The 19987-nt window shown below is 42.1% G+C and overlaps 2 protein-coding genes across 3 annotated transcripts; one reads left to right on the top strand and one right to left on the bottom strand.

Moving 5' to 3' along the window:
- LOC130258227 (protein BTG1-like) lies at positions 1-3031 on the bottom strand. The gene is made up of 2 exons (XM_056501407.1): positions 2072-3031; positions 1-1947 (listed from the first exon to the last, which is right to left on the bottom strand). The coding sequence occupies exons 1-2, from the start codon at positions 2388-2390 to the stop codon at positions 1595-1597; spliced, it is 672 nt and encodes a 223-aa protein (XP_056357382.1). The 5' UTR covers positions 2391-3031; the 3' UTR covers positions 1-1594.
- A 2208-nt stretch (positions 3032-5239) lies between these two features.
- Positions 5240-16087, top strand: ATRIP (ATR interacting protein). Of its 2 annotated transcripts, none has more exons than XM_056501392.1 (13): positions 5240-5556; positions 6757-6839; positions 7857-8027; positions 8680-8795; positions 9086-9243; positions 10217-10315; positions 10766-10895; positions 11637-12362; positions 12909-13051; positions 13605-13696; positions 14526-14609; positions 14887-15133; positions 15574-16087. In XM_056501392.1, the coding sequence occupies exons 1-13, from the start codon at positions 5280-5282 to the stop codon at positions 15633-15635; spliced, it is 2388 nt and encodes a 795-aa protein (XP_056357367.1). In that variant the 5' UTR covers positions 5240-5279; the 3' UTR covers positions 15636-16087. The 2 variants fall into 2 exon arrangements, with proteins under 2 accessions (XP_056357367.1, XP_056357366.1); XM_056501391.1 differs by having other exon boundaries at positions 6754-6839.
- The last annotated feature ends 3900 nt before the right edge of the window (positions 16088-19987 follow it).

The following is a 19987-nucleotide window of genomic DNA, read 5'->3' as shown; positions in this document are numbered from 1 at the left end:
TCAATTTTTACAGAGTTTTAATTACTAAGAAAATTGCACTATGCATTTCTTCCAGATTAAACAAATACCACTAGAAAAACCTGCCTCCAAGATAATAAGCAAACAGCAAGAAGCAAGCCACAGCTTTTTCTAAGGCAAACAAAGAAAAAACCTCTTTGTGAGCTGGAGTTCTGCCCTTTCCAGTTTGCCCAGACTTGCCCCTTCCCTCACTGTATGTTCTACCATGTTATTGACATAGCACAAGGAGGGTTTTTTTGCTGACATACTCACACCAGACAAAGCTCCCTTTCATCAAGTGCTCCAACACCAGGCTACAGAAATCAGCAATGCCAGGCAGCCTTCTATGGCTGACTTAGAAACCAGCACTTCTTAGAATAGAAATCACAATATCTGCAAATTAAATCCTTTTCTGGTATCCACAGAAAGCAGCAACACAAAGTTTTGTTATTACATCAAATCTACTGTATTTAATACCTTCAATAAAACTTGTACCCACCTGGTATTAGAGACCCTGACAAAAATAAGAAACTCAAAGCCAGAAACAGAAGGATTTACCTTCCAGAAAAGCCAAGGTAGTTACAGTATTGATGGTCATTTTCACTCGAGCTTCCTACATGGTGTAAAGTTGCAGTTTTAAACCCAAAGTCCATTTCCTTATAAACTCAAGCATTTTTTTTTTAATAGGTCAAATATTGGAAGAGTACCTTTCCTTCCATTCAGTACCAAAAACCCACCTAGCTCTACACAGATTATTCAACTGAAGACAGGCAGACAGCAAGCTTTCCCAAAACTGAGTGTTTTGTTGTGATGTGAAACAAAGATTGATGTTCAATGCTATACCTCTTTAACTACAAAGTTTTCTGCAATTATTACAAATGGATAGAATAAGCTTTCGGAGCAATGTTAAAAGCCTGGGGAGGGGGGACAAAACCAAGAACCAAAACAAGTCAGAAGCATTTTAAGCAAGTATTTATTTTTCTGCTCCCATAACTAGGAATAACAAGACAACTAATTCCCCACTTCTTTTTGCTAAAATATTGGGGTGTGAAGGAACCCAGTCCTCAAAAAAATGCATGCTTTGAAAAAGGAAAAATAAAGAGTTTTTTTCTGTGATTTGTGCCTCACAGTCAAACTTGAATGACCCTGAGAGAAATCTGTGCAGACAAATCACTGGAAAGATTTATGTTCAGTTTTTCAGATCTGTTTCCTACCCCCTCCCTCCTTTGTGTTATTGTTCTGCAAATTGCAGATTTATTTTTTTTTTCAGCAAGTACCAATTTTGACTAAAACCCATCATAAAGAATGCTACAATATTGCTTTTTATTACAAATAGGCAAATTTTCTTGAAAATATAAATGTGTAAAACAATCCACCGACTGTACAGTGCATTTACAGGACACAACCCAGAAAGGAACATGCAGTGTAAAGAACTGCTTTATACATTTAGCCCTTGGCCACAAAGAACTTGGCAGTACTACCACGACTTTAATGACTAAAGGGTGAAGAAAATAACTAAAAAACAAAAGAGCTCAGTTACATCTAACTTCGCCACGAGGTTGGGATACATACAACATCGTACAGGGAAGAGTTGTTTTTAACTGGAAACCGTCATCATGTTGTAACTCTTGGAAGGGCTGGATCTGCCAGTTCTCCACTCCTCCTTGCAGCTGGTCCTGCTCTCCAGCTGTTTGGCCGCCTTTCCCCCAGGCTGGGGGCTTTCGTACAGCACACAGATAGACCCATCCTCACCTATGCGATAGGACACTTCAAAGGGGTCGACCCACAGGGTTAATTCGCTGGGTAAGAGCTGGAAGAGCCTCTCGTGGCTCAGTCCGATCATCCCCGCCGCCTTTCCTATCAAGGGGTCCATCTTATGGTTGATCCTGATGCAGCGGTAGCCGGAGCCCTTGGAGGGCACCAGGGGGAACCAGTGGTGCTTGTAGTGCTCTGCGGAAGGGAACAAAGAGGAGCTTCTGCACGGGGCTGCGCTCCGCCGGACCCCGCGGGATGCGGGAGGGATGGAGGGGATGCAGGGGAGGGATGGAAGGAAGGGATGCCCCCCGGCACTCACCGCGCATCGCCTCCTGCAGGCACTCGCGGAAGCACCGCAGCTGCTCCTCGCCGACCCCGCCGGCGGCCCGCAGGAGGCGGGTCACGAAGGCGGCCGCCGTGGAGATCTCGGTCCTCATGTCCGCCCCAGCCCCGCTGCCAGCGCCGCCCGGCCCGGCCCGGCCCCCGCGTTGGCCGCACGGCGCGGGCGGGACGGGGCGGGTTTGTTGTGCTGGCGGCGGGGCGGGACCGCACGGACAGCCCGACACACGGACAGCCCGCCCCGCCGGGCAGCGCTCGGTGCCCCCGGGCGGCCGCGGCCCCGCCGCCCCGGCGCTCATTGACCCAACGGAAATAACGGGTGAAACGCGCGGCCGCGCTCCCCGCCCGGCTCTGCCCCCGCCTCAAGCCCAGCCCAGCCCGGCTCCGCTCATCCCACCGCAGCTCCACGGCCAGCGGGGTTCCAGGCAGACATCGCCGCTATCCTGCTCGTTCCCTTTTTCCTCTCCTTTCTCAGGACCAGCACACACTAAAACCCCCCTCCATCTCTGACACACAGCTCCGAGGTAGTGTGGGATTTCCTTTCCCTCTACCAGCAAATGACGAAACTCGACATGTGCCCAAAACCCCGACCATTCCTCTCCTAACCAACGCTCAGGTCTGGACCAAGATGCTATTTTGTTACAACAAATTTTCACTGAAGTTCCATTTGCATTTCAGTACCTCATACTTTAGGAATCAAGCTAAAAAAGTAATCTCTGCTGGTAGCTGGACTGATTCAGTCATCCCCTTCAGTTTTGATTTATTCAGTGTTTTGAGAATCAGAACACAAAACACATTAATGTCCAGCTTCATTGAAATAAGGGACAAAGAAAGAACACTTGCATTGGAGTTATGGAATTCTTGCTAGCTTTTAGAATAAACATACCATTAACAGCACTAAGAATTGTCCAAATCCATGCAGAAGTTATTAAACTTAATGCTTAATTATGATAAAGAGCTTCCCCCTTCCATAGTGTGTGCACTCAAATGAATAAATGCACGAATTCCCAATTACCCCAGTGATTTTACTCTTAAGTCAGTAAGACAAGATACTGATACAGCCAAGGGAGACATTAAGGGACATTAACTTGCATGTGAGAAACTAAAGCAATGGTAACAGTGGAAAGCAAATGAAAGACAGCTAAAAGTATTGCAAGAGCCAAATGGTAATGCTAAAACTGCTTGGACTGACACCTGGATCTATTAGTCCTAAGTGGAATATTCAAATGAAACAAGAAATTCTGGCTATAACAATCTAAAGATGTCACAGTTGTCAGGTAGGGCTAAAGTCATGCTTTGGTTTCTTGTGTTCTCCTCAGGGAGTTTCAGATTTAAGACTCAGTGTAAGCAAGACACAGAAAGATGAGAAATAGATATGTAACTGTTTGACTTTCATCCCTCTGCCCAAAAGGCAGCTGTATTTAAAGCTAATTCTACATCTCAGACTTACTTTGTTATTATTCTGATCCTCTGCAAGTCATTTTCTCTTTAGCAGGAACACCTGGAATAGAGGAAAACAGAGTCAGTATCTTGGTTTATCTTGTTAAAAATAAAGTATGTGCAGGTGTTCCACCATTCTATTTTTCCTCAACTTCAGCTAGAAGAGGAGAAAGTAAAACTGAATGTATATCACTCAGCCAGTATAATTTAAAAGTAGATATAATAAAAAATAGTAATACTAGCACAATATTATTAATTTATTAGGCAATCTCTCCCCCCGAAAAAAGACACAAACAAACAAACAATAAAAAACAACAAAAAAAACAAAAATCCAGAATTAAGAACAAGTAATGTCTGGATCAAGGTCCTTTTAAATTAATTAAATTAAGCTTTCAATACATTTGTCTACAAATATAAGCAGTGGAAACTGAGCACTAGAAATTGCCAGAAGAGGTTTAAAACTAAACAAGCAATTTCGGTTTTACTCCATCTCCTCAAAGCATCTCTCTCTAAACATGAAGAAATAAAACAGTTGTTAAAAACAAGAAATAAATTTTCTTTATGGCTGGACTACAAAGACAAATATTATGTTGCCTTTCCCACTAGAGAGAGAAAAGCAATAATTCCAAGCATAAATAATGGTACATTTACTGTTTGGAGCATCAAACCCACAATTTCCCCAGTTTGGTACATAATTAATAAAACAAACTTCTTGGAGAAACAAAACTAAAACCTTCAAAGGGCACCTCAAAACTAAAGTGACACAAGTACAGCTTCCCTTTGAGACTGCCCCTTTTGTGTGCACCTGAGCTGCTCTCAGCTGCTGCTTCCATTGGGATCACCTGCTGCCACCTGAGAAGAGCAGGGAGCAGTGATCCCATGGCCATTTTGGGCCTCTCTGCCTGGTCACTGGCTGCTCATGCAGTTATCTATGATAATCTGATTTTTCTGCATGTAATAGCGAAATGAACAAGAGAAATCAGATTTCTCTGACAGGATTGGAAATATGTCACACTAACATGGTGGTTTTCACTTAAAAGACCATCAAGGGATTTGTAACCTGGTTGATAGACATAAAAATAATCAGTAACCCTGTTTTAAAAATGTGCTGCCAGACTATGGTATAGTGTGTTCTTAAAAGGTTTACAAACGTAGCTATGATCTCACACCCACCTGTTATACAGAGCTGGAAACTGTTTTTCAGTCCGCTATTAAAAACAGGCAAAATATAATGACAAAAGCAAGTTAATGCAGTAATTTAGCAGTGGGGGTTTAGCACAGGATTTTTGCAAACACTGCACTTCCCTGACCCTTTTAGAGGGCCCGGTTCATCAAGGGCGGTCGTGCCTGCACGGCCGCACAGGACGGGTCACAGCCGCCCTCCAGCTGTGGTGTGACGCCATCGTGCCCAGGATGAAGCCAGGTGTGACATCAGCGGGACAATCATCACCGTGACGTCACAGCTCGAAGTCTGACGTCAACGCTCGAAGCCTGACGTCTCCGCCTTCCCCTCACGTCGCTGAGGGGACCAGCCTTCCCGCCTCCCTCCCACCCAATCAGCGAGGCGCTTGCGTGCCGGCCGAGCGCGGCCAATGGCGGGGGCGCTTACAGCCGGCTCTGCAGCCGCCCTCTCTCCATTGGCTGTACGGGGAGCGCTGCCCGGCGCTGATTGGCGGGCGGCGCGGCGCGCGCGGGGGGCGAGGCCGGGGCGGCCCCGCGGCGTGTGGGCCCGCGGGTCCCGGTGCGGCATGGCGGCGCTGCCCGTGCCGCGCAAGCGGAGCGGCCCCGCGCTCTGCGGAGACAGCGCGGCTGCGGCCGCCCCGCCCGCGCTCCGGAGCGGCCTTCCCCCGCACAAGCGCCCCAAGAGCGCCGTGACCGGCATCGTGGACCCCTTCGGGGATAGTGATGAGTTCACGGCGGACGACTTGGAGCAGATCGACATCCTGGCTTCGCAGGCGCTGTCGCAGGATCCGCCCGCGGGACACGCGTGGGGAGCTCCGGAGCTGCCCCGGGCCGGGCGGCAAGGTCGGTGTCCTGGCGGCTGTCCCTCAGTGCCCCGCTGTGCGAAAGGGTTTGGTGTCCCTTTAGGAATTACAGAATGGCCTGGATTGCGAGGGACCTTAAATCCAGCCCATCGATTGCCACCCTCTGCCATGGGCAGGGACACCTTCCACTATCCCAGATTTCTTCAAGCTCCATCCAACCTGGCTTTGGACACTGCCAGGGGTCCAGGGGCAGCTACAGCTTCTCCGGGCACTCTGTGTCAGGGCCTCACCTCCCTCACAGGGAAGAATTCCTTCCTAGTATCTAACCTAAATCTCCGTCAGCGTGAAGCCGCTCCCTCTTATCCCGTCACTACAGGCTCTTGTAAACAGACTTGCTCCATCTCTCTCGAAAGTTCCCTTCAGGGAATTGCTGCTGCCTGTTCCCCTGGCCACCAGCATCCCACGAGTCCCGGTGTCCGAGGGATGGTTGGGATTCAGAGGAATAACGAGAGAAACATTCCCAGTATTGCATTGCATTTGTCTCACGGCACCAGGAATCCGTGCCTGGTGTGTGTGGGGTAATGCCAGCCTGGGAAAAGGGTGCTGCATGTCAAACCTGCCAAATAAAAAAAAAAAAAACAAAAAAAACACGAGTTTTCTAAACTTTCAACATTCTTTAGGTATCATATTCTGGTAGCATGTTGGCTTTCAGATTTTTCCCCCTCTTAATTTCTACTAATAAATGCATAGCATACCTTGTATAACAGCTGACTTTCGGGTTTACTTTGAAAGAAAAAAAGCAGAGGTTTCTTCATAATGAAGTTTAAGAGCTTGAATAATCTAAGTATTTTTTAGCAACCCTGATATCTCACCAGGTGAACAAGCTTTCAGTGAACCCTTGTTTGTGCATTAACTAAAGTTATCTCAGAAGAAATGCTTGCTTTTGCTGTGGGTCATCTAGCTGGTTTAAGATATGAGACGATCTTTAAGGCTCCTTTCAACCCAAACCATCCTGTGATTAGGAATTTGAAGGGGCAGGGGTCCTGTTATAAGAATTGATGCACAAGCACTAGCAGAGTTCCTGAGGTGGTTTGATGAGGCAGTTTACCTGTTTGCAATGACAGTAAAATACTAAGATATTCAGATGTATGCAATGACAGATAACAAAACATTGGTGTTGAGTCACCAGTGATGTACATTCATCATCTGTGCTTCAGATTTTGGCTTTTCCCTGCAGCAGGAAGCAGAACAGAAGATGGTCTGATGAGAGATGCATTCCAGTTTGAAGTGCTGCAGGCACAGCATGAAGAAGTCAAACAGAAGGTTGGAAATATCCTTCCCTCTCCTCTAAATATCACATTTTTGATAGGAATAACTGAAAGGTGGGATAAATCCAGTCCCAAGCATTTAATTCTAATCAAGGTGATCAATAATCTTTGTAATCCAGGGCTGTGTTAAAATCATTATGCTAGAAACAGCTCTGGTAATACTAAAGACTGAGAGCAATATTTTATTTCTTGGTCATTTCAGATTAGCAAATGCTAATTTTTCAGTTTTATTTATTCCCTATCAAACAATTTCTCTGCTCTGTCAGCCAGATATGTTTTGTTCAACTTAAAAGATTTGAGAAAGGGACCTGACGTTTAAGTGACACAGTTACTTCGCCTTCTGGTGATCATTTATGGAAAGATACTCTGTTTCCCTTTCTCCCTTCTCTGTATCTTTCCCAGCTCTATTATATCCACCTTTAGCAGGGAATCTCCATATTAGATACCATATTAAATCATAATTTTACAGTTGTAGAGAATTGTCTTTCTGATCTTCTCTTCTTGCTTTTCTGAGTAGCTTCTTTATTATCCCTCCAAAGTCTTGTCTCTGAGTGGTGGTGGCTGCTCAGAAGTATTAGAGAAAAATGTCATGAAGATGATGTCTGGGAGTGGTGCCTTGTCTTAGAGTGCTTGTTGGCTGTCCTGATGGATATAGCAGTATAATTAAATTATCACTGATATAATCCAAACAATGAATAAATTATTGATGTGTGTGTGACTAGAACAATTTAAAAAACAAAACAAAACAAAACCCAAAACACTGCAGAGAAGGGGAAAGAGAATGATGGTCTTTTTAAATTATTGTAATTTTTAATTATGTTAAAGAAAACAGTAGCTGAGCCTAATTCAATCAGAGAAAGATTAGGGGCAACATGTGTAGAATCCTGAGCTGGGTTACCAGGAGCATTTTTCTCCCTTGAAATTACAAATACACCTAATTTTCAACCACATACTGATGCAAATACTTACTTTTGGCTATATCCATCCTTTAATGGAATTCCTCTGTTTGCAGCTGAAAGAAATGCAGGATGAAATTCTCACTAAAAATGGAGAAATTAAAATTCTGCGTGACTCAATGCAGCAGATGGAGTGTGCTATGGAGGAACAGAAAAAATCATACCTGCTACTGGAACAGCAAAAAATTCAGATTTTAAGTGAGAAAGAAAAAGAGTTCTCCAAAAAGGTTTGTAAATATGTCAGTTACCTGCAGACCACATGCAAAAGCTCATTTATAACTTAATGATGTGACAGACCATTTAGTCAAAGGAGGAACATTTGTGTGAGATTTCCACAATGCTTGCTTTTATTTTCTTACCTAGAAGAAAACATTTGTAAGAACTCATTGAGGGTTTTCCCCTGCCAAAATAAAGGAGTGAAATTCAGGTGGTAGAGGTTTTCATTTACTTAGTTTTTTTGAAGCCATCCCAAGAACATTGCTATTAGAATGTATTTTAGAGTGGGAGAATGTGCCAGAACATGCTTTGTGGCTCTGATCAGATTGCAATTCCTGTTGCAGTCATCTCTGCAAGCCCTGAAGAGGACAGTGGCTGTTTTTGTCTAGTTGGCTGTGCAGTTGCAGCCTCACTGGAGCCATGCTCTGTGTGGCACTTGCTCTGTCTTAGCCACTCACAGAAGCTTCTTGCCTGAACTCCTGGCACATGGTTCTCAGTGTTAATTGGACTAAGGTTCCCAAAAATTGAGATCTTGTGCCGAGTTCACAGTAAGTAGATGGATCAGGAGTAGTAGATCAGGAGCTCTCATGGTAACTCAGTTGCTCTGCAGTTGCACCACTTCTAAACTGGTAACAGTAAAACTGTCCTGAACTCCTCTTTCAGTTACAGTCCTTGCACTCCGAGCTGCAGTTCAAGGATGCAGAAATGAATGAATTAAGAACACGTCTTCAGAACTGTGAAAGAAATAAACACCTTTCTCAGGCAGTTCCAGCAACAAGGTAGGGGAGGTTGGAAAAGGAATTTGTGTTCATATTTGCAGTACATGTGCTTGAACTATTGAAGAGGTTTTCTTTCTTCATGTAACTCTTAGCTCTGTTGTCTTTTAAAAACACAACAGTAAAGTCTGATAACATCTATGGAATTTGCTCAAAAAAGGGCCTTCCTTTTACCTGTGACAGAAGTTCAAAGAGTTTATAAGTGAAGTACCTTTAAAAATCAGTGCAAAGAAAACAGATTATTGTTTAATAAAATAATTACTAAGAAATACTGATTTATCTTTTTATCTTAGCCCTAAAAAGAATCTTATACAAGTGAAATCAGAAGGATGTTCTCCACAGCCAGGAAGAAGATCTTTTCCTACAAAGGAATCCTTCAATGCTGAAATGTCCACAAGGCCATCGTGTTCTTCAGGAAATTTGATGGCCCTGACTGTTTCAATCAAAGAAGGTAAACCCACATACAGCTTGCAGCATTTTTAGCTGCATGTGAACATTCTACATTAGAGAAGGATTTGTGACTGACCAGTCACAAAAAACGGTCAGATCACAGTTATTTGTTTTATTTTGGTTTTGCTTAATTTGTTTTTCCACTTTATACCAACAGGAGTTAAAAAGCCATGACTGAAATTTGCATGAATATAATTTTAATTCCTACTTTAGTACCGGATGCCAAAGTGTCAATGATGAAGTGGCCAGCAGCTGCAATAAAAAACTTTATTGGGTGATGAACTAAAACATCCAAATTGTTCATCTGGCTTTTCTCATTGCATAAATAATAGGAAATAATTTGCCTATTTCTTGGCCTGCTAGTCAGCTAATTCATGTTTTGAATTCTTGTTTTACTATTTTGAGGATTGGATTTTAGAGGGTACCTATTTAGCCATATTGAAAGAAGCAACCGAAACAATGTACTCATTTCCTCTTTTATATGTAGTAATTCTCACAAAATTGTATCTTGAAATTCACTGAGTAGAGTTTAGGAAATTAATATTTCTATATAATTGAAGATTGCTATAATATGAAACAAAATTAGTGCTTTTTTATAGCAATGGGAAATAATAAATTGAAGATATGTGGATATCATCAACTAATCCTTACTTGAAGAGTCATGAAAAATCTGAGATGTTGCTGTCAATTACACTGTTATTTTAAAAATATGGGCAGTGGGAACTCCAGCAGAAAGAAAAATGCAGTAGCCTGAAAGCACTGGTATTGCTATTGTTTGTTATGGTAACAACACTCAATATGCCTATTTGTTTGAAAAAATACATTTGTTTACTTTTTTTTGAACTCTACAAGGCTTTTGGCCTTAGTTTCCTTGGTAATTATGACATACAGAGATGATTAAAAGATTATCTAACTCTGAGGCTGTGTGTACAGGATGGGTGCAGATCTGTGTTCTCCCAGTCTGTTTGTTTCAGATAGGAAGATAACTCATCCTGAAGTCTCATCCCTGAAGCAGCAAAAAGCAACAGGAAAAAACAGTTCCTGCAACTCTGTCCCCAAACAAAATACACAAGGTATTATTCTGGTAATGCAGAAATAAAACCAGGGAAAATGTACCTTTAAAAATAACACAACAACACTATAAAGCATTTTAAACAGTTACCTCCAAGAATTCTTTAGTTACTGTCTTGGTTACAGTTGGCAGTGAAATTGCATCACATAATTTCAATGTCTGGAGTAGAAAATGGAGGGCAAATCACCAGAACAGCTGGGATATGTGATCACGTGGCTCAAGCTATTTTGGTAATATGGAATCATAATTAAAATACCTCTAAATATAACTTGGTTTATATTTAAATATCTTAAATTCATTTTCCTGAAAATCATCCTCCTGTTAAGAAAGAAGATTCATAATCTTCCATTCTGAAGTTGTGAGCCCTCTAAATAAGGCTAATCTTCTGAAATACTGATTTTTTTGTTGATGATGGCAAATCTCCTCCAAAGAAAATTCTGCATCCTTCCAGGTTCTATCTTGCTGAATGCACTGATGAAGCAGCCCATTGTCCCCGGGTCATTTCTAGGACTGTGCCACCTTCTCAGCAGCAACTCTGAGCCCCTACCTGGAGCTGTGTTGCCACCCAACTCTTTGGATACGTAAGTTTTATTTTCTTTGTTAAACTGTATCTGCCATGCTCAGCAGAGTGGCATTCTCTGTACTAAGAAACACTTGGTCATGCAGGACAGCTCATTCCTTGTGTTAAATCATGCTCTGTTTAGGCCATTTACTGCAAAATTTGAAACATCATTCTATATCTTTGATTATCACAGATACTAAACACTGGAACATCACTAAAAAATAAATTAGGTTAATTATCTGTTAGGGGAAGGCACAGACTTAAACCTGGGAGTTTAGCAGCTTGCATTGCAATGGGGGAAGTCCAGAAATATGATCATGACTTAAAGGGGAAGAAAATGCTGAAGATGTGATTAAAAGTTGGTTTTATGTCTTCAAAACAGAAACTGTGATCAATTTGTAATGTACAATTTGTGTGCAACTTTCCAAGATATATTTCATGGTAAAGCATTTTAAATATGAAGATTGGATATGAATTACAAGTTTTTTACTTTACAGAATTAGACTCTAGGTTCTGAAATACCTTTCCTTTTCAGATAAGTTATTTTATTATTAATAAAACCTAGAAAGCTTTGAAATGGCTCTTCCATGCAGGCATCAGGGACTAGGATGATTTTTCCCCCCTTTTTTTCCTTTTTTGGAAACAGACATCTCTTAGTACTCTGGCCTTTCTATTATTCAATTCATAATATGGATAACTCAGATCTCAACTCTGTTCTCTCCCTTTTCTTGTGAAAAGCATTTCCCTTTTATTTGGGCAGGAAGGCTACACAACTCCCCAGCAGCAGGACAACTCAAGAAGGAATGGCTTCTCTTGTATCCCTGCAAGAAGCTCAAAAACTGGCAATAACAGGACTGAACTTGATTGCTCTAGATGAAGGATTATCTGAGGGAAGCCCAGCAGGCCAGGGAAGGTTCCTGCCCCTCACACAGAGCAGGATCCAAGGTGCTGTCCATCTGCTGCCCTTGGTGGAGCACCACATTGGGGCCTTTTGCCAAGCAGAGCAGCTCGGGGACACGCCAGGGAATGGAGCCTGTGGGACACATCCAGCTGCTGCCTCCAGAGCCAGCACAAACACGGTGTCAAGCAAGGAAGACTTCAGGTCATCCCTTGAAGAAACTACTCTTGTATCACTGGGGATCCTTTATTATTTGGTGTTCTACAGCTGGGATGTTGTCCACACATTGCTGTCTGCTGAAATGGACAAAAGTTCTGCTGCAGGAGATGAACAGGTTTCCAAGATGGACAAAAATGGGTTGTGTGACAATCAGTGTGACAAAAAAGAAGAGAGCAGAACACAAGGAGGGCTGCTTGCTCCACAGGATCATTCCAATACTGATGGAGCTCAGCATTCTTTGTTTAAAAAGCTGCTTCAGATTTTAGCTTTTTCTGCTGCAAGGGGCTCCCAGACTGACAATATCCTGAGCCAAAGCCTAAAGGTTTTGGTGAAATTAGCTGAAAATTCAACTATGGACTTGTTAATAAAGTAAGTCAGTAATAGCTTTTAAATTATCTCAGAGTCTGCTGTTTAGCTGTTTTCATTCTCTGTTGAAGCTCATTTGGGCAGCTTCCAGTAGAAGTTGTGCTATGTATGAGAGAAATCACTTCTCAGATCACATGTGAGAAGCAGCTGAGGATCTTTCTACTACCTTTTCTGTTAATGAGTGTAATAGTCATCCCTGATCAATGACAAGGTTTGCTGGTGATGTTCATACTAAGCAGGTGGTCTCGCCTCATTGCAAGTGAAGAAGCTTTGTAACATTCATTTTGGAGTTTTTGTGATTGCTGGGAGGTGCATAAGGAAGGAAAGCACAAGATCTCATTCTGGCGGGTAAAACTGCCAGTGTGAACTACAGAGTGACTGCCAAAGTAACAATGTATTTTTAACATACTTTGTATTTATGACAGATAACTTGAGATTGGTATGTTCTGAATAGCTAGAAAGGCACAAATTATGATGCTGTCTACAAAAAATACTGTATTTTCAGTTTGTAACTATACTTCCCTTTTCTAACTAAGTTTTGTTTTGAAGTTTCCAGCACTTACTGAGTAGCCAGGTGCTGCAGCGCTGTCTGCGCCCCGAGACTCCTCTGCCTGCTGTGCTGCTGACTGTGAGACTCCTGTGTGCTCTTGCTCAGCACCACCTGTTGGTTGCTCAGCTCTGTTCTCATTCAGGTAAAAGACTCAAGGACACAGAGGACTGTTACCATGACTAAAAGTAATGCAAACAGGCCTTGCTCCAAGGTGCTGGAGCCCCAGAAGGCAAAAAGACTGCTATGTTACATGAAAACTTGTTTTCTACTTGTGATTTGGAGAGTATTTATCTTGTGGCATCTGTCTACAAGCAGTGCTTTTGACAGCCATTTTAAAATCACTTTCTAGATTGTGTATTTAAGGTTGATGAGGAAAAATGGGCTTTTGAGGAGTTCTGAAGATAAATTTACCTGCACTCATGGCACCGTTTAGACATTCCAGTACTCTGCATGACAAATGATCTCTGTTCTGTTTCTTATGAATGAACCAGGACAGGATTACCAAAAAGGCAAATATTAAGTTTAGGGATACTAATTTCCTCAGCACTGCTGAAGATGTGAGAAGTAAAACAAGGAGCTGAGCCTGTGCTACAAGTCCTAAGATAGAACTCAAAATGTTTTCTTGCCCGATAGAATTAATTTTCATCATGAACAAGTGGCTGGTTAGAAAAAGAACAAAGTTCTCTCTCTTTCAGACACCTGCCTTCTCCTTGCACTCTACATGTACATAACATCCAGACCAGATAAATCAGCACCTGAAATGCTTTGGCTTCAGCTGGAGCAAGAGGTAACCACAGCTGAGTGTTCATGTGCTCTTTCCTCTTCCTTCCAGCTGGGGGAGTGGGAGGAGCAGGACAGTGCACAAATTGTTTGAAAACAAGTTCTTTCTCTAGCTGGTATACAAAACTGCAAGTATGGGCTTGCAGTAAGGGAGTACAATGATTTTTGAAAGGACCTGCTTGAAACTGAATCAGTAGCTATCCTTGAAGCGAGCATTGGTCATAATAGTCTTTTAAATCACTGAAAAAACCAAGGAAGATCCTAGGATGGCTGCAGATGTTCAGCACTAAGCTTTATTTTGCTTTAGAGCAATACAAGAGTAAAAAGAAGCAAGTTTTGTGTTTCATTTTGATTGTGTTTATTACATTTAAAAGGCATTCTGTAGTGATTTAGGATTCATATTCCTTGTATTCAATGGAAATGCTAACTTGCTGTTTAAGTCATGGTTATATATAGACAGAAAGCTTTTAAACCTAACTTGTGTTGTTTGTACAGACAGAAGTGACTTAATTTGATCTAATTCCCTCAGTTTGAAGAATTCTGAACCCTTTCCATTACCCCCACCTGCACTGTTATATTAAGTGTAAACACATTATTTGTATGCAGTGAATTAAAGGCCACTGACCTTGTCAGCCTCACTCATCAGAAAGTTGAGAAGGTTTCTATGCAAGGCAAATTCTGTCTGTAAGTTTTACAGGGAAAAAAAACAAACTTGTACAACTTTGAGAGTAAAAGACTTCAGCTGTTAAGAGAAAGAAATACCCCAAGAATATTTGAAACTAGCACTGAATTATGATAACTTAGCCCTCACTCTAACACAGGCTGTGTTTTAACAGACAGTCAGGCTCCTGACACGCTGCATGTGGTGCTCCAGACCAGCAGTTTTATTTCCTGGCACAGACTGTCAGTGCAACCTCGAGGTACGTTCACCACACTCCCCCCAGTTAACCTGCTGAGAACTTCCAAGTACTCAATGCTGAAATTGCTTTTTGCCTCTTATTTTTTTGCTGTAGAGAAACAGAAGTGTCCTGTACTTTAGAGGATGCCACCTTCTATAGGAAGCTTGCTTTGGCTTGCTAGAAACTATCCTGAAATTTCAAAGTTTGAAGAGATTAAGCAGTAAAGTTCATATGGAAATCAATTTTCTGCTCCTGTATTTTTGCTTTGTGTACTGAGGCACTATTTTTCCTCTTGCAGGTGGTTAAGGCATTAATTGTGATGTTGCACAGACAGTGGATGAAGATTAGATCTGAGACTAGCTTGTGTGCACATAAGGAACAAGTTATTCAGTTTTTACGGGATGCTGTTTTATTGTTGCACAGCTTGTCTCAGAAAGATAAACTGTTCCATGAACACTGTTTGGAAGTTCTCCATCAATATGACCAAGCCATGCCAAGTGTAAGAGCCATTCTCAAAAAGACTGAAAAACTGAGTGCCTCTGAAGGTAAAAAAATAAATCAGTCAAATGCTGGCTTTTTTCCATGTTGCAGAAACAAAAATTCCACTTTTGTCACTTTTCTCTTTTAACAAGTACCAGAGCAGGTTGTTGCTCAGACCTCTGGAAGCAGTTTAGATTAGATATTAGGAAGGAATTCCCTGTGAGGGTGGTGAGGCCCTGGCTCCTTGAAAGTGTCCAAGCCCAGGCTGGATGGGGGCTTGGAGCAACCTGGGATAGTGGAAGGTGTCCCTAAAAAAGGCATTAAAGAGGGGGAGAAGACTGTGTGACAAAACACAAACCTAGAGAACTGTTTGCAACCTTCAAAAATTGTATTTGCTGTAGTCTTCTACTATCAGTGTGTTCTAAAGTGCAGATACCAGCTGTAATTATACTGTATGAAGCTGGGAAAAAAATTCATTCTCTGAAAATATTATTTTTTGTTGCAGAGCTGATTTTGGATGAATTGTATCCTCCTGAGCCAGAAGACCAAGGAACAGACTCCAGCTAGCCAAGAGCAAAGATACCTGTCCTTTCTCAACTGAATCATTATTGCCAATGTAAATGTGAACTTTGAATCATCCTTTTCAGTGATAATCTTGGGTTGCACTACAGCACAACTAAGGTTTCTTTGTTGTAATTATTTCAGTGCTATCTAAATGTAGCTAAAAGCAATTTTGATGAGAGTGTGATTGTGCAAACCCACTCAATGGCTTATGACTGCTTCTGGTTATGAATTTCATCCTGTATGAAACTGCTGTGGATGGAATGGGAATTTCTCTCTATTATCCATTTTACTGTGACTGCAGCTGAATTTATGATGCTGAATGTGCTGAGGTGTTTGGCATCACTGCATTCATATGAAAGCCTTCTAAACACACTTGTTTCTTTTGTACTGTACCACTTCCTTGTCTGACTTCCAGAATTTTCATATTGTTGATATTAGTAAACAGTTTATGGTGATTTTAAAAACCCTTCTAGAAGTAACTTAAGAGGTGGCAGTTCACTAAAGGGCTTTGAATTTCTTGCTGAGGATTGGTCACCTGAGGTACTCAATTTCATTAATCTGCTGAAAATGTCATTACTGAGATGCCAAAACAAAAAAATACTAGAACTTACATCTTATACTTCCCCTTAAAAGAGTAAGGTAGTACTGTTGAGGAATGCATCCTAGGCAATAGAAGGATATTTAAATGTATGCAGAATGACTGGAGTCTTGGTCATAGTGAAGATGAAGGAGCATCTCATTCCTAGGATTCAGCACCAAAGATTGGAGGAAGAGCTGCTGCCTGACCCTTTGAAAGTGTGCACTGTCACACTGGGCTGCAGATCATCAGCTGAGCCTTAGTCTCAAAAGGGAAGTGTGAGTGTTACTAAAATGAGCCCACAGGTGTGTGTTTTTAGATGGGAGAGCTCTTTCCAATTCTCAACAGGGACTTGGTAAAGAAGGAGCCTGGATCCAGGAACCAGCAGAACAAGAGACTGCACGAGAGTGAGAAAGAAGCCTTTGGAAAATTGGGAGACATTCTGTTCTCTGGTCATGCCCAAAAAGGCTGGGACCTGCCCTACAGCAAAAACACTCCAGTGTCCTCAGCAAGCTTCTGGCTTGCCTCTTGCTTTGTAAGAGAACTTTCCTAGAAATGCCTATGCAGGAAGAACTGGGATAATAATCCAGCATCTCCCAAGGGCCAAAGCTCCTTCCTCCCCCAGCCTGGGCTCAGCCTCCTCCTCTCTGAGCAGCAGCTGCACCAGGCAGGGCCAGGTCATTTCAGTGAAACACAAGCTGCCAACTGCTCCTCTCAGTAACAGGTTTCAAGTCCCTTGTAGCATCTGGAAAACTGCCATGTTCCTATTGAAATGCACCAAGGAAGGATGCACAAAGCAGCAAAGCAGCAAAGCTTTCCAAGTCTGTGTGTACCTGCATGGTCACAACCCGGGACTGTTCACCAGGCCCTGGACAAGACAAGCTGCAGATGTTGATGTGACAAAAAACATGTGACTTGTCCATGTAAAATAAATAAATATGCAAATAAACAAAGCAACCCTAAAAAAAAAAAAAAAAAAAAAAAAAAACAACCAAGACCCAAAAACAACCACCAATCAACATTTCCTGGTCTTTAGGATTAGAAAGTAGTACTGGAAAGTGCATGTAAAAGCTCTTTCCTTCCTCAAAACCAAAATAAACATTAAGATAATTCCTTAGGAACAACCCAGTGAGCAGAAGCTGTGGTAAAGCAGTATCTGGCTGTGAGCCTGCTGTGAGGGGCAAGCTTAGAGCTGTCCTAGCAAAGATATGAGTCACAGTACCTCAGATATCCCAAAAGGCAGTGATCTGCTATCACTTTTCAACCCTTCTCACCACTTAATTTCTCTAAACAATTTGAGTTTAGAGAGAGATAAAAGACATTTAACCTATTTGGGTGAACAGGCCAAACTGTTAAGAGTTTGGACAAAAACAGTTCCATAAGGAATTCTAAACTGTTGGAGAAATCCAGTTATAAAAAGTTGTTTTAAAAAGAAAACCTCCTGGCTTCATCTAAAGGGTGTGTGCATGGCAACTTGGAAAAAAGGAGAAGTGGATTATTGCTAAACTTCATATAAACAGAAGAGTTATCTGTGGAAAAAACTGGTAGGAAAACTCCTAACTGTTCCCTCCTGGCTCTTCATCCCTTCCCATCCACCCCCTCTAACAGACAACACCCAAACATGTACATTCACATTCTCATTGAGTTTTCTCCCAACTCTGGACTTTAATACAGCCCAGGCTCCACACACCATACAGATCTCCAAAGCCCTACAATTTGGCTGGCAGGAATCACTGTAACATCGTGTTATTGTGAAATTAAACCACAGCTTTTAGAATTGAAGGCATTGTCTGCTCATATTCCTAAGGAAAAATGAGGCTGTACTTCTAAAGAGATAAGGCAGAAAGAAATATACTTACAGAACCACCATAATTATTTAAGACATTTACACTGACCGACCTTGTCAGGATCATTTTAAAATTGTGCTGACCTTCAGCAATTCTTCCCTTTTTACCTTCTGCTGGAACTTTTCTCAGGATTAAAAAGATCCTATCATGTATGAATTCCCACCATAGCAGCTTTTCCATACCCAGTTTGCATTTCCCCACCATGTTACAGATAAGCTATACCTCATATTAACTGAGAAAAGCAATTTACTCTGGCATCAAGCACAGGCACAAGACTGAACAATGAAGCATTGAGCAAAGGAAAGCCACTAGGCATGTTCTACACAGGATTATCACATTCCTCAGCAGCAGCCACCCATCTGCTTCCTTGCCTGTGGGGATGGCAACCAGGGTTTCCCCTTGGCTGAAAGCTGAGCTCACCAGAGCTGCTTTTTCCTGCTCAATGAAACCATGCTCAATTCTACACCTTGCAGAATCACTGACTTGGTGAGGCTGGGAGGGGCCTCTGCAGCTCATCCAGCCCCCAGCTGAAACTCCCAGAGAAGCCAAACAACTGCTGTGTCATGTCAGGCCTCAAAGACATAGATGAAGATGGCAAATACAAAATACCTCATCCTGTAGCACACATCATCCCTGAACTGAGTTGGGTTTGTTCCTATTAATCCCACGAATGAGTTACTGCTTAAAAGCCTGTGCCAAACAATTAGAACAAAGTCATCCTAACCACTGGATGTCTTTGTTACAGTCTGCATTATTATTTAAGGCTATGGTGGCCAAATGGTTACACAATTAGGGGTCAAATGCAGCAGTTCTGCCCGAAGGGACTCTGTGTTATCTCCTGTGAATGTAACAGCAAATGCAAACTTCCAGAGTAAATTGTTACAAAATGTACATTGTCGATTGTAATTGAGCAGACTGATAAGAAAACCCACTATGGCTGAAGTTTATCAAAGTGCTTCCAAGAGCAAGGGCCAACACCTTCACAGCCTGAAGTGTGACTGCCAGCACTGAGCATGGACTAATTTGAAAACTTAGTCCTAAAGCTTGTCAGTGCAATAGCTGCTCAAAGGCTAACCTGCTTTTGGAAATATCCAGAGGAAATAGCCACTTTATTTTCATATATGGTCAGAATGTAATAACCAATGCCTGTAGTGTCCCAACAGAGGTAACACAAACAGTAATGTTTTAATCTATGCATTAATCATGTTGTAGGCTGGTGTTCTGAGAATGAACAATTTGTTTTGCTATTGAACCTTCTATGCAGCACAGCTGAGCTACAACCCCTGTCCAGCAGTCTGTAAATGACATCCTACCTGATTCCAGGGGCTAAGTACCATCAGAGAGTGAACCACAAATCCCTTCTTGCAGGAGCAAGGTGTTATAGAATGAAAAGGCTGAAGCAGCTGATTTGAAAGTTACTTTGACTGCAGTAAGGGAAATGGAATATCAGAGGTTGTTTTATAATGGCTAACTGGCCCTGAGGGGGTTCTGCCTTTGCAGAGGACACAACTCCATCAGTGCAGAAGCCTGAGCTCTTGAAAGCATAAAGTAACAATTTCTTCACCTTTCTCTCACCTTGGACATGTTTAACTCAAGCATGTTTTTCCCTTGCTATATGGCTCACTGAAAAGCTGTAAATCTGACCAGGTTCCTGTAGTATGGGCTGTAAAAACAACTACATGAGATAACCAGAGAGAAGAAAACAGGCCCCAAACCACTAGCTAAAGCAAAATCTGGCAAGTTATTACATGTGCTGAGATACAATATTGAGTTTTCATCCTTGGAAAAAGTAAAACAGGCAAGAATTGCTTATTTGGCAATAATTGCTGAAGTTTTTCCCTCCGTGTCCAGCTCTTCCCACACAACTCTGTCATGAGTTTTAAATGCATGCTGAGTTTTGTTCTGGAAAAATTCGCACTACCATAGACACC

Source organism: Oenanthe melanoleuca, chromosome 12 (assembly GCF_029582105.1).
Source record: "Oenanthe melanoleuca isolate GR-GAL-2019-014 chromosome 12, OMel1.0, whole genome shotgun sequence".
Classification (NCBI taxonomy): domain Eukaryota; kingdom Metazoa; phylum Chordata; class Aves; order Passeriformes; family Muscicapidae; genus Oenanthe; species Oenanthe melanoleuca.
The sequence above is the reverse complement of the archived record's forward strand: the minus strand, read 5'-3'. Positions and strand labels throughout refer to the sequence as shown.